The 12527-nt window shown below is 47.3% G+C and overlaps 1 protein-coding gene across 2 annotated transcripts in view; it reads left to right on the top strand.

Annotated features, from left to right (window-relative positions):
- HEPHL1 (hephaestin like 1) overlaps window positions 1-11109 on the top strand; it is a 31468-nt gene extending 20359 nt beyond the window's left edge. For both annotated transcript variants that reach the window (XM_021381921.1, XM_021381927.1), the window contains 10 exons: window positions 10-222; window positions 1385-1598; window positions 2770-2909; window positions 3694-3834; window positions 5922-6028; window positions 6456-6678; window positions 7353-7492; window positions 8117-8276; window positions 9293-9373; window positions 9453-11109. In XM_021381921.1, the coding sequence (XP_021237596.1) occupies window positions 10-222; window positions 1385-1598; window positions 2770-2909; window positions 3694-3834; window positions 5922-6028; window positions 6456-6678; window positions 7353-7492; window positions 8117-8276; window positions 9293-9373; window positions 9453-9655 (1622 nt within the window). In that variant the 3' untranslated portion in view covers window positions 9656-11109. The remainder of the gene's footprint in view (window positions 1-9; window positions 223-1384; window positions 1599-2769; window positions 2910-3693; window positions 3835-5921; window positions 6029-6455; window positions 6679-7352; window positions 7493-8116; window positions 8277-9292; window positions 9374-9452) is intronic.

The raw sequence follows: 12527 nt of genomic DNA, 5'->3' as shown, positions 1-12527 counted from the left end.
CTCCTCCAGCTGTCAATGGTTACTTGTTTGGTAACCTGCCAGGCTTGACCATGTGCAAGGATGACAAGGTCTCCTGGCACCTCATCGGACTGGGAAGTCACTATGACATGCACGGGGTTCAATTTCAAGGAAACAACATCGACCTAAGAGGGACGACGAGGGATGGCCTGGCCTTGTTTCCTCATATATCGGCGACAGCACTGATGCAGCCAGACCGTGTGGGTATGTTCCTGTGCTTATCTTGGTGTTCTGGCACCCGCAGAAATCAGACAGCCTAAATAACAGCCAGAGTGATGGGAAGTGTGAGGGAGAGAGAAAGCGTGGGGATAGGCAGTGAAGATGGAGCCTGGCTCTTGTCAGTGGTGCCCAGTGCCAGGACAAGAGGCAGTGGGCACAAATTGGAAAACATTGGTTCTCTCTGAACACCAGAAGGTGACTGTGTGCTGTGTGGGTGATGGAGCACTGGCACAGGCTGCACAGAGGCTGTGGGGTCTCCTCCTTGGAGATCTTCCAAAGTTGCCTGAACATGGCCCTGGGCACCCTGCTCTGGGTGTCCTTGCTGGAGCAGGGGTCAGGCCACATGGACCCAGAGGTCCCTTCCCACCTCAGCCATTCTGAGATTCTATCTGGACTCTGGGGACTTAGCGCAGCTGAGAATTCAGGCAGAACTGCTTTTCTGTCTAGGTGCTGTAAATCAAATATATATATTCACCAAAGAGCGGAGCTCTACAAGGCAGCAGGTTCTTCTGTGTATTCTATACATTCCACTGTCCATCAAGAAATTGCCCTATGGGAATTACACTGAACAGCAGAGTCTAGGAGTTCATTATTTTTTGACAGCTGACCCTCTACTGGCCGCAAGCAAAAAGGAATGAATGATCAGATCTTTACAGTATCACCAACACCTGTGGTTGTCTTAACAGCATGTTATTTTACCTTTTCCCCCACTCTTACCCTAGAAGCAGAAGGAGTGCACTGAGATCCAGACTGGACCGGGTTCTGCTTCTAATCTTGGTCCACTGAGCTGAGTGTGCAGAACTGAAACACGCACCCCTCTTCTCCATGCCTTAATCCAGGCCAGAGAGGTACACTTAGGATCCTGGATGCCCACTCGGACATCTCAAGGCCACAGTTCATGTGGTGACTAAAGGAGATGACTGGTGCTTACCCACATTACCAACTAATTTCCCCTTCAGTCACCTTAGTTTTCCAAAGCCAGTGGGCTCTGGGTGATATAAGCAGCCCCTCTCCTGGCTTTCTATAGAGCATCACAGATTAGGGTTAGATTTTGGAGGACAGAGCAGAGATGAACAAGGCAAGGGAGTTAATTTGCCAGGCTGCTTGCTTTCGCAATCGCCTGCATCTCAGGAACTTTCCTTTCCAGGCACGTTCAAAGTGGTTTGCAGGACTTTCGACCACTTTGTCGGAGGGATGAAGCACCTCTACGAGGTCAGCAGCTGCCGCACCGCCACCCGAGCCCGGCAGCAGCGCCGTGCCGTCAGGCTCTACTACATCGCTGCGGAGGAGGTGGAGTGGGACTATGCCTCAAATAAGAGCTCGGCGCCGAAGATTTACAACATCAGCAGCAATGAGGAAAGGTACAAAACAAAAAGTTCGAGCCAGTCGAGGTAAGGGGCTGTCCGCTCTGCTCCGTGCAGAAGGCTTCTAAGCCCCTAAATCTTCCTGTGGTGACAAGCACGAGTGATGAAGAGCATATGAAACCCACTACAGCCAAAAGGCTGCTGTGGTACGCCCAGTATTTCACTAGACGCTCCTGAGGCGTTTTCAGCTCGGCCGCCACGGGGAGCGCGGGCAGCCAGGAGCAGGACAGCTCGCGAGTGCCCCCTGGCGGCCAGGCGGCGCCGGGCCTGCTCAGCCGCAGGTGCTGGGAGTACAAAGAGCGTCCTCCAGCAGGTGCAGCAGGGAAAAGGGAATCTCTCCAAGGTAAAGCAGCCTTCTCTTACCTCAGGTGGCAGCGTTTGCTCTCACAAGGTTAGGCTGTGGTTATCTTCCTAACATTCCCTGATATCACCCATATCAAAAATAGTGAAAGCGGGCATCGTGATAACAGGCCTTCCAGTATTTGAAGGGGGCATATAAACATGAGGGAAATTGACTTTTCACATGGGTACATAGTGATGGGACAAGGGGGAACAGTTTTAAACTGAAGGAGGGGAGATCTAGGTGAGATGTCAGGGGAAGCTTTTTACTGAGAGGGTGGTGAGGTGCTGGAACAGGCTGCCCAGAGAGGTTATGAATGCCCCGTCCCTGGAGGTGTTTAAGGCCAGGCTGGATGGGGCACTGGGCAATCTGATCTAGTACTTGATCTAGCAGCTGGCAGCCCTGCCTGTGGCAGGAGGGTTGGAACTTGGTGATCCTTGGGGTCCCTTCCAACCCAAGCCATTCTATGATTCAGGTCTGCAGGGAAAGACGGTGTCTTTTGTTGGGGTATGGGATGCACTGGGGTGAGCGACCAAACCCACTCATAGCTTGAAGCTGTTCTGTTGGCTCTGCTGAAGGATTTGTGTTCCCAAATGTTTGTGGTGAGTGCAGCATGTCCCTGGCTTTGAAGACAGTGTGCATTTAGGGAGGATTATCACTGTTATTACTTGTTGTATAAAAGCTCCTGCAGCACACGGGGCTTTGCATAAATCATCACACTGGACCAAGCTGTACATTCCTGGCACACCTATTATGAATAACACAACTATAACTAGCCTTTAGACAGGTAAGCTCCGTGCTTCTAATTTTTCCCTTTTTATTTTGCAGCTATGGGCACATTTTTCTGAGCCAAGGGGAAGATCTAATTGGTACAAAATACAAGAAAGTGGTTTACAGGGAATACACAAATGGCAACTTTACGCAGCGCAAAGAGAGGACAGAAGAGGAGGAACACTTGGAAATCCTGGGCAAGTAGCTCTCACGGCTCACAGACTGACATAATAAGAGAGAGGATGGCTTAACAAAAACAGTTTTTCCAGCTTTGTTAACATGGAAAAGAGGTAACATTGGTGCCTATTCCAGGTTTTTGGTGATTTTTACATCAAGTTTGTGGAAGCGCTGAGTGTAAGAATGCTTTCCAAGTTGGATGATTTATTCCCAAATATGAAATGAGAAGTTTCTGAAGGAATCCTAACAGGGAAGATGCAAAAATGGAACTTACAGGATGCACCTTAATGTCAGAGCATGTGATACGGAGGAGGCACTGTAGGTAGATGAATTCAACAAGGGGCTAGATTTGTACCTGGAATTGGGCAAGACAAAATTTTATGTGTGTCATCAAATAACCACCAGCACATGTTTTCTATGGGATATGGGTCACAAACAATCATAAAATAGTTGACTTGATATAAATACTACAACTTCTAATAGGAATATATCTGACATCTTTTTTTCATCAAAAGCTGCTGAAAACTACGCACAGCAGTTTCCCTGAAAAACAAACTGTTCAGAGACCTGTTTGCAGAGCAAATAATCTTTTATTGTCCAGTAAGAAAAAAGAAATGATGTGTATATGTATGGAGTTTTTCACTGGCAGAGATAACAGACCGGTTTCGATGGCTTCACTGCAAGAATAGAAAAGCCTGAGGGGTTCAGGAAAGACCGAGGCTCCTTTCCGAGGCCAAGCTATTGGAAGACTGTTAAAATTCAGAAAAGCAGCATTAATCACCGGCGTCTTCTGTTTTAATTTAGGGCCATTACTTCATGCCGAGGTCGGTGACTCTGTGCTGATTGTGTTTAAGAACAAAGCCAGCAGGCCTTATTCAGTAAGTGCACATGGGGTAGAAGAAGTGGGTTGTGAGGAACAAACTGAGACACCAATTACCCTCCCAGGTAAGGCTGTGCTTCTTGTTTTTCTTTCCATATAAAAAAATATTTTAACATAGGAATGATATTCCCTCCTTCAAGCTTATTCATACTTCCCTGTTCTTCCAGGCGTAATACGCTTAACGTTTATGCAGATACAATTCTCTGTGTTATTGTGCGTGTGGGTTCTTGATCAAGGGAGCATGTTCAGGCAAAGAATGAGCCTTAGCCGAGTTGCTTTCGGGGTAGAAACAGGAATGTAGTATCCCTTGGCAACTTCCAAAGTGCAGAAGAAGGCCCATAATCACGGCCAGGGAAGCCTAAAGCAGCGTTTAGCCCCAGAGCGATGCTCTAAAAATGTTTCCAAAATGGAGAAACCCGGGCAGAGTTGTTGCGGTGGGCAGCGTTTAGCTCTGCCCTTCTGCGCACCCGATCTGTTCACGGCGGGGGTGTTGCGCGGGGCACGCTGCTGTAATATCTCCTGTGTCCACATGGGAGCAGGCTTGGGGTGATTTAGGGAAGGTGTCCGCAAAAGGAGGAAGCCTGGTGTCAGCCAGAATGAAGGGCAGGCTTTTCCTCGGGATTTTGGAAGGAAGCAGCGGTTAAAAAGGAGAACGAATGTCTCAAAGCCCCAATAATTCCTGGGCTGTTCAGCACCCAGAGGTCCTGGCTGCTCACCCTAAGTCCCCGGAGCCCTATTTAAGCCAAACAAGTCATCCCTCAGCCTGGGAACGGTGGTGTACGTCCCCATGGCAAGAATGGCTGAATGGCTCTGAGGCTGCTGAGTTTCTTGTTAGTTTTCTGTCCTGTTAGTGTAGTGGTACACCTTGAAAGCCTGTTTGATCTCTGCTAATAAGCCCATGCTGTAATGCACAGCAGGTTCTTGTTCTGTAAGAATAAATGATCTTGCTTAATTTACGAGACTCATCCTATATAGTGATGTTTGAGTCGTTAGTTATTGCCATACAGCAGCAGCCACTACTGCATGAGCAACCAGAACAATGCAGTGACACGGAGCTAGTTCAGTCAATTCACAACCATTTAAGCTTGAAAACTCTTTTGCTCCAACGCTCACAGCCTTTGGCAGCTGTTGGGTTGTGGCTGCACCAAGGCTGTGGTCAGCAGTTCCAGGATTTCTTTGTTTTACTCTGACTTGTAGCACGTCACCAGTTTTTTTCTCAGGTTTTGTTGCCCTGGAAAACTTCTAGGGAAGAGATTTGTCCAGCATTTGCCTGGCACGTAGAAAGACAAGGTGTTGAGCACTTCTTGGCCTCCTGACCTTTTTTTTTTCCTGGAGCACCAGAACAAAAAATAAAAACTTTCCCAACAAATGGGGAAACACAGCATAGTCAGTTCATCTGAATGTAGGCATGCTTGTGTTCGGTGCAGAGAACTGAGCCTCATCCAAAGAGAGCGTTTCCCCATCAGCTTGTTTTTAATAATCAGAGCTCAGAGAACCTCTGCTCACCCTCAGGAAGGACGTGGCAGAGGTGATGGATTTGGGGAAGGAACGGGGGCTCTTCAGCAACTGCAGAGGAACGGTGGCTTAGTAGGAAGAGGGAAGGGCCCTTCCTGGCATTGCCAGTCAGCAGCAGGTCTGACATTTACTCAGCTCAGCTCTCCTCTCCCAGACAAGAGCCAACACAGTGCTGCAGCGCCTTCTGTGAAGTCCAGGTGGCAGTGCTGTGTTGTGGGGCCCCTTTCATTTGAGAAAGTCCAAGAAATATTTTCTGGAGCCTGGCTCCCTACTTCTACACTTCCCACTTTCTACAGACCTAAAGCACTGGCATCCAAGACCATTTATCCATCAATTTTGCCCAGGGTGAAGGCTGAAAAGTTGAATCTCCGAACTACATCCCTCTGTGGGACGTTACTGCTTCCAGCACCATTTGCAGATCTCCTTTTGGAGGTGATATCTGCCTTCATTTACAGCACTGGAACCCCGCTGACCTTCTGGAATGCAGAAACACGAGGACATGCCATTCCTGCATGCTTACCCGGGAAGCTTTGATGCAGATCATTTTTTGATGGGGAGGGTAACAGCTCTCAGTTACACGCTACTCAAAGCTTCTAACATGCAGCTGTTCTTGGTAACATTTTTCTTTCTGTTCCAGGGGAAATAAACACCTACAGATGGAATGTCCCAGAGCGGTCTGGCCCTGGGAAGACAGATCCCAACTGTATCACTTGGGTTTACTATTCAACAGCAAATTTTGTAAAGGTAACCAAGACGGTTATCATTATTAAGGTTAATTAAAGATTACACTGTTTTAGATAGAGCATCCTATCTTGCAAAATGTTTCCACAAGGAGCACAAGTTGGAGGAAAGAAAGATTCACAGAGCTGGATGCTTTGTCATCGTTGCATGTGCCTCGGTTATTTTAATCTACCAAAATCCTCAGGGATACACTATGGTAATGTGATTCCCTTCTTAAAGAATAGTAGAAGGGATTTGGGGTGAAGCCACTTTAAAACATGGGACTAAAATGTACCAAGAAAGATATGCTTAAACAGATGTAGTCATGATTTTTTCTCACTTTTTTTTTCCCTCAGGTATTCTATCTTTATTTAATGTGTCGCCTATTTGTATTTATTTCATAACTGGATGAACTAGAAAATCTGCAACACACCTATTTATTTCATTTCAGGACACATACAGTGGGCTGATCGGCCCTCTTGTAGTTTGCAGAAAAGGAATTCTAGATGAAAATGGCCTGAGAAAAGACATTGATCGTGAATTTACTCTTCTGTTCATGGTGTTCGATGAAAACAAATCCTGGTATTTGAAAGAGAATATTGAAACATACCTTCACAGGAGTCCTGAGGATTTTAATTACACTAAGAACTTTGTAGAAGGCAACAGCAAGCATGGTATGTAGGACTCGGTGGCAGCAGCCAAGAGGATAGAGGTTTACTTTTCCCAGCCCTTTTAGGAAGACACTGACTTAGCCTGCAACCACGTGACACCTTCATAAACTGCAGCACTGGAAACAAAAAGATTTCATGAGGCCCAGCCAAGACAAGCTAGTTCAGTCTTATCCTCATGGGGAGAGGCTGCCCTGCCAAAATTCCCTTGTCGTTTGGGAGCTGCCTTCCTTGTTGACTTGTAGGAACACAAGGATGACGTTTTAAAACTGTCTGTAGAAGCAATCAGCCCAGGAGCCAGACAGAACAGAACAAATGGGGGCAGGAACAGCCCTGGCAAAGCAAGCTTCTGCTTTTACAGATTCTAACCATTTTAGGCAATAACTGTTCCCTCTTTTTCCATGAAGCTTCTCAGCAAAAACCCTGTTTGTTCAGGAGATCGATCTCAACAGGTGGAAACTGTACCAGGTGCTTCTCGAGACAGCCACATGGTTGCTGCTGTGCACTTAGGTGAAACAAAAATGTGGCTGTCTCCCTGCAGTCACTACAGAGAGCCCTTGCCCTGCCTCATGTGCTGGGCACCCATTCTCCTTGGGGAGGAAGCACAGATGGTGCCTGATGGTTATCATCACCCATTTCACAGCCAGTTATTAATCGGTCCTATTTTGTCCTTCTTCCAGCAATCAATGGGAAGATTTATAACAGCCTCCTGGGTCTAACCATGAATGAAGGTGATACGACAAACTGGTATTTGATAGGAATGGGTAATGAAGTAGATGTACATACAGTCCACTTCCATGCACAGACCTTCATCTTCAAGGTTGGTAAAATGAATCAAAGTAAAACTTCTACAGTGTGATGGGAAATTCCTGGAAAAAAATGTCCGAGTTCCAGGCTATTTTTGCAGTATGATCATGTAGCCATGCTGATACTGAGATCGGTGGGAGATGTGCCTGTAAAGGAGACACAAAATGAATGGGATCCTTGCAATGCTTCCACAAGGCTGAGCCTATTACAGAACATGAATAAATGTCACTATTGGAGGAGATGGTCATGTGGGTTAAAATGCAGACTTACCCATGGCTATAAGGGAAGACAGAGGGAGGAGAGCAGAGTTCTGCCTACTTCCAGAACAGTTTGATGTTGTGACAGCTTGGCACTGGCAGGACTATCTGAAAAGTCTGTTTTTCAGAGAGCGGTACCTGAGCTCAGCCGGTACCTGAAGTCCTTAGGAGGAGACTCCTTTTGCTAATTAATTAATTGATATAATGTGGGTTGCCTGGGAGCCTCAGCTTCCCTCTGTGAGGCACGCCAAGTATGTACAACAAGAAGCATTTTATCCGCCTCAAGGAGTGGAAATTCTAATTGGGATATTTCAGTGCCTGGGGGGTATTTGGATACAGTAAGGCAGGACTCTTACAATGCTGATTTTGCCTTGCCACAGACAGATAAAGGCCACAGAGGAGATGTATACGACCTTTTTCCTGGGACTTTCCAAACTGTTGAACTTGTAGCAGAAAACCCTGGAACGTGGCTTCTGCACTGCCACGTAGCTGACCACATACATGCTGGCATGGAAACGACCTACACCATCAATAAATCAGGTGCAGTGGCAGAAATACATCCTCTGAGGTGGTATCACAGTGATGTGGGTGAAAGGCGGGGAAGTAAGACAACTCACTTGTCAGCACTGCACATTGCACTCTGGTGGGAAGCACCTGGAAATGACTGCATGCTGCCTCAGCCAGTTAGCATCATCTGGGGGAGCACTAATGACGGGGCAAGGAACGGTTATCTTTGCTGGGCTCTGCAACGTGAAAGCAGTTGGTCCTTCACCAGAGCCTCCCCGAAGGCACTGGCAGCCTGCAGACCATGAGTCATTCACAGGTGGTGCAGAAGGCAACTGCAAAGCTGTCTTTTAGCCTTGCTGTAGGACAGGCACAGGGCTGGTTCCTTCCTGCAGTCACCTCTGGCTCACAGGAATGCTCTTGCTCCTTCTCGCACGGGCAGAGGTCAGTTGAGCTACAAGATGCTCCATCTTCTTGGTTGTTCATGCAGCCCAAGAAAGAGGTGTTCCTTTCACTAAGAAATGTTGGCAAACTTTCTAAGAGCTAATGGTCTCTTCCACCACTTGCAGGTGAAGTCAAAAGTGCTTTGTGAATGCCTCTGCATCACAGAATTTCTCAAAACACCCCGGGTCCAGCATCTCCTGCCTGGGGCAGCACAGTCGATGCTTCCCACATTGCTCCATGGGACAGGGCAGCCCCAGCAGGCACACCTTGTGCCTGTAACCCTGGCGTGGCAGAAGGAGAAATGTAATGCCAAATGTAGCCCAAATCCTCCTTCCTTGGACAGGGTGAATTTATTTTATCCATTTCATTCCTTCTGGCTTTGAAATTCCAAATGAATAACCAAATGCAGAAGTGAAGTAACAGATCCCTGCAGAGAAAGTAAACTTAGTCCATGGAGCTGCCTGGAGCAATATCTTTGTAACTGTGCTGATGTAATCAGGATTTCTGTTCAGATTACAAAGGTAGAAGGAACTGAGGAAAATCAGTGCTACTTTCCCACTGTTTTTCAAGGCTTTCAACTTCTCTATGCTTTTTCTCTCTCTGCACAGAGCGGGAAGCCCCTTCAGAAGGAGGACTGACGACAGTAGCTTATGGTACAACTACTGCACCAAATAGGACCACTGCAAAGGGTATGGATCGTTTACAACACCGTTTCAAACTTTCCATGCTTATGTGCAGCTTCCTGATGAAGCACTTCTCTTTTCACAGATTCTGGCAGCCATGGGGGCAGTGTTTTTGGCAAAACTCTGAATCCTGGAGAAGCCAGCCTGATGCTCGCAGCCTTTGTTTGCGTTGGACTCGTTCTGCTGTTGGCCACGTTAGCCTTGCTCTCCCTCATCACCCGCCAAGGAAGCAGGATCCAATATCAGGCTCTGCACGACAAAAGCGCGCTTCTAGCAGATTCCCTGTAAATCCCCATTTCCAGCACCATCCACAGAGCCGTGCCGGATTTCACAAAACGCTGCTGCTACAACTAGAGCAAGACACACGCTGGCAGTCCCACCCCATTGCCAGCGCTCCCGAGAGCTGCAGGAAAGGGCTCCACGAGCCACGTACCACCCCTTGCCATTCCCACCCCATCACTGCTCAGCTGTGCCCGAGGCACCGTACCTCTTGGCCAACGTTTCCATGGGAGGACAGAGCGGGCAGGATTGCACCCATGTGCTCTGTGCAGAACCATGGGGTGCACGCTGCTTTAGCACCCAGCTCCTGAAGGCACAGGCGTAAGTCTGGAAGCCCCTGACGTTTCCCAAAGGAAAGCCAGTCTTACACCAGAGTCTGCATCAATGAATTCACCGGCATTTAACTGATTTTTCCCTTTTTTTTTGATCCCTTCACCCTGTTAAATGAGGAAGCTGTGCATCAGGGACAGATTTTTAAAGGCATTTAAGTACCTACCACTATACTTTGGTACCTGATGGAGCTCAGCACCTGTAACAGCTTTTGTCAATCCCTTTAAAAATCTAGCCCTGAGCAGCCTCGATCAAGTTATAGACTTTGTAATTGCTGCTCGTTGTGGTCCTGATTCTGTAACTCTTCTCTGCACCCAGAAGTGCTTTGTTCCCAAGTTTTAATCGGGAGACTGATGTCTGTGCTCTGCGGGAAAGACAGACAGAATCAGGCTGTGTTTCATACTACTTGAATGTTTATAGCTCATGTTGAATTAGATAGCACTCACTCTTGCCAGCCAGCTGCTCACGTCAGCTACAGCTCTTGCAGAGGAACTCCAGAACAAACACATCTGTGAAACTGTTGATCCAAGGCTGATTTTGAATGTAAATCCACTTTGCTGTTCTTTTCTATTTTTTTTCCCAGTCCTGTATTTTGAAGTTTGTTCAAATGCAGGGAATCTGACTGCTCATCTCTCCTACTGTAGCTTAGCGATGTCCTGGGTCAGTGCCCAGGTATTTGAGATGTAGAAGTTTCCTGGGTGGTTATCAGTTAATTCTTGATTCCTTTTTTTCTCCAGTTATTTAAGAGCATGCACGTGAGGTAGAACTGCAGGACTGAGCCCAAACAGGAGTTACACTATAGCAATAAACACTTCCACACTCACTTTATAAATCTCTCCCTTGCGCTGACAAAATAGATACCCTATATCCTGTTATCTTTCTGCTTTGTAAACGTTAAGATTGAGGTCTCCTGTCCAAAAGCACTGCACAGAACATTTGCTCTCTGTCTACATACAAAACTAAAGCCTTTCACTTAAACATTCACAATTAATAAAGGAAATTATTAGATACTTTTCCTTTTAGAGTAGCTAACGTGTCTGACATTTTAGAAAAAGAATTACAAATATATTTTTTTCCATAGTAGCCAGCCAAAATGTCACGAGGTTAATAAAGATCTGGTTATTTGTACAAACCTTCTGGCACAGCTTATTTCACTTGGCATACTTCTCAGCTGGATGGTGGCTGGGAAACAAGAACGAAGCCTCCAGAGGTCCTCAAGGCCCTGGGACATCACCACAGCTTGCCTGGGTGACAGAGGCTGCTGCAGAGGCCAGACAGCATCGCAGAGAGCATGAAGCGCAGCATTTGGCATTACCTGGCATGCATGCCCTGCACTGTGGAGTTGTGGAAAGCATCGGCAGTGAAGGGCAGCATCTGTGATGGGCTGAAGCACCAGCAGGAATGCAGAGCAAATCAACCACGTGTGGTGCAGTCAGTGTGCCCAAGGGACAGGATGCCATCCAGAGAAACCTAGACAGGCTAGAACAGTGGCCCCAGGTGAACTTCATGAAGTTCAACAAAGCCAAGTGCAAGGTCGGCACCTGGGTCATGGCACTGTCTGCCATGGCACTGCCCTGACTATCAACACAAGCTGGGGGTGTAAGGATTGAGCACAGCCCTGCTGAAAAGGATATGGGGGTACTGGTGGATGGCAGCTGGACACGAACCAGCAGTGTGTCCTAGCAGCCCAGAAAGCCAACTGTATCCAGGGCTGCATCCAAAGCAGCACGGCCAGCAGGGCGAGGGAGGTGATCCTGCCCCTCTGCTCTGTGCTGTGAGGCCTCACCTGGAGCACTGCGTCCAGATGTGGAGTTCTCAGTACAGGAGAGACGTGGAGCTATTGGAACACATCCAGAGGAGGGCCACAGAAATGATATAGGGGATGGAACACCTCTCCTATGAGGACAGGCTGAGAGAGCTGGGGCTGTTCAGCTTGGAGAAGAGAAGGCTGCAGGGAGACCTGAGAGAGGCCTTTCAGTATCTAAGGGGGGACTGTACGTAGGAAGGGGACAGGCTCTTTAGCAGGGTCTGTTGTGACAGGACAAGAGGAAGTGTTTTCAAACTGAAAGAGGGGAGATTCAGACTGGTTATAGGGAAAACATTTGTTACAGTAAGTGATTTGTAGCACTGTGTGGACCAGGCTCTGTGAGCAGCCCTGAGACCCACACAGCAGAAGCTGGCAGTTACTGTTCTAAAACCATGGAAAAGTGATTACAAGCACAAAACAGACCATGGCAGAATGACTCTTTTTTTTTTTTTTCCCCTAAAAGGAAATTGTGCCTTAATTAAGGTTTTGAAATATAGTCTGCTTACATTTCCATAAGACATCTGGGAAGTCAAAGTTAGTTGAAGTTTCTTAAAGAAATGAAATCACTATAGGGTGAGGGGAAAGGCCCATTAAGGCTAAATAACTGGATAAAAGACAGGGATAAGTGGACAGAGAGCAGGTAGAAATCACCCATGGGGTGCAAGGACCTCTGTGCTTCACTGCTTTCCATAAGTGATGTGAAAAATCATAGAATCCCAGAATGGCTTGGGTTGGAAGGGACTT

The sequence above is a fragment of the Numida meleagris genome, chromosome 1 (assembly GCF_002078875.1).
Source record: "Numida meleagris isolate 19003 breed g44 Domestic line chromosome 1, NumMel1.0, whole genome shotgun sequence".
NCBI lineage: Eukaryota > Metazoa > Chordata > Aves > Galliformes > Numididae > Numida > Numida meleagris.
This window is presented reverse-complemented; position numbering and strand designations above follow the sequence as displayed.